We start from the raw sequence: 1,662 nt of genomic DNA, 5'->3' as shown, positions 1-1,662 counted from the left end.
ACGTTTTATAGCATGGTAAAAACATGTTCAAATGTTGTTTTATAGCTTGGTAACACAAATGATTGAATGTTGTTTTATAGCCCGGTAACAAAAACATGTTTAAATGTTGTTTTATAGCCTGGTAAAAAACATGCTTAAATGTTGTTTTATAGCCCGGTAAAAAACACGTTTAATACCTATATGGTTTTACACTTATAAATATTTTAATAAAATCACATTTCAGTGTGTACGTTACTTACCCGTTCCGATTAATATTTATAACTAATATTTGATCTCCGTTAACAGCTTTGTTTGACAGTCCTTATTTTCTACATTCCTTTTATTCACGACAAAATGTCACAGATTATCAATACCTAAACACGCAATTTCAAGATGAACTAAGAGAACCAATCAAGTTTGTTTTAGAATATATTTTAGTCAACTGTGTTCAAATGTATTCACCCACTAAAGCGGAAGCGACTAATTAACCGTCACCCCCTTCAGCTTTAATTGACTTTTGATGGACGCCATCCGTTTCCGTTGTCTTCATATAGACTATAATGAAGATTAATTATATGTGTTCATGTAGTGAAACACTTCATTCCCATCGGCTAGAGACGTATATGATAAATCTTTCATCTAAGAATAAGTAATCATTTTGCACGAAAACTTTCAATGCGTTTCTAAACAACAATAGCTATTTTTGGATCTCAAGCCAGCTGGAGCTGCTGTGATTAAACATGGTATTCACAGTTTGGAAGCAAACGACTCGTTCTCTCAGACCAACTTCTAGACGTGCACGTGTCACGAGACTGACAATGGGAAGGCAATAATGAAACGTTAATAAGACCTGATCACATTTTGCTCATGTGTAATAAGGTGGTATTTTTTGGAAGTATGCAAAATGCTTCTGATGTCACAAGTAATGTACCAGTCGTATGAACGTTAGGTGGCCATGTGAGGTTAATACGTTACCTTTCAATAGTATTTATTTTATAAATAAATGTAGAAATGTGCCCTAAGTATTATATATTTCAAAACAAATGGAAATATCCAAACTTCTGTATTTGTTATGAAAAAATGCAATGTTTTGTTTTATTAATCTTAGAATACTTGCTTCATGCCAAGTGCTTTAAAAACATTTCCATGGATGAAGAGAAGTGCGGGCCAACTTACCGTCATACCCTTTATTTGTCAGAAAATGTGAAACAAGAAGGCAATGTCGAGGAGGAGTTAAGGAAAACATGTTGGTAAGTTAGAGTTATAATACTTGTTTTACCTTGTGACCACAAGACGTGATAACAATATATATACTTAATATTTTCATGAAGTTGTGAAATAAGACGTTTGTACAACTGTTATTACACGCTATATATTATGTCATAATCTTATCTTTTCTTGTCTATACAACTGTTACGTCTCCGTTTGTTAATTAACTTCCGGTAACTTCGTTCCGACGAAACTTTAGCGACACAAGTTCTTTACTTAATAAAACTGGTTTATTCTTTCCGAATACAACTTTACTGATACACTCAACTTCAACAATTGCGCTAAACAAACGCTATAACAACGAACGTGCTCAATAATACTTCTGACTGCAGATCAATTACTCACTGTCTACACACACATTACATTACTGCGTCACGTTGTCCCCCTCTTATATATACCCGCCTACCCCATCTT

General features: G+C 33.9%; 1 protein-coding gene across 2 annotated transcripts in view; it reads left to right on the top strand.

Annotated features, from left to right (window-relative positions):
* LOC106467534 overlaps positions 1-1,662 on the top strand; it is a 127,749-nt gene that overhangs the window by 117,144 nt on the left and 8,943 nt on the right. For both annotated transcript variants that reach the window (XM_022395731.1, XM_022395730.1), the window contains exon 4: positions 1,088-1,229. In XM_022395731.1, coding sequence (XP_022251439.1) covers positions 1,088-1,229 — 142 coding nt within the window. The remainder of the gene's footprint in view (positions 1-1,087; positions 1,230-1,662) is intronic.

The sequence above is a fragment of the Limulus polyphemus genome, unplaced genomic scaffold (genome assembly GCF_000517525.1).
Source record: "Limulus polyphemus unplaced genomic scaffold, Limulus_polyphemus-2.1.2 Scaffold2651, whole genome shotgun sequence".
NCBI classification, from domain to species: Eukaryota; Metazoa; Arthropoda; class Merostomata; order Xiphosura; family Limulidae; genus Limulus; species Limulus polyphemus.
Note: the sequence above shows the minus strand (reverse complement) of the source record. Positions and strands in the feature narration are given on the sequence as shown.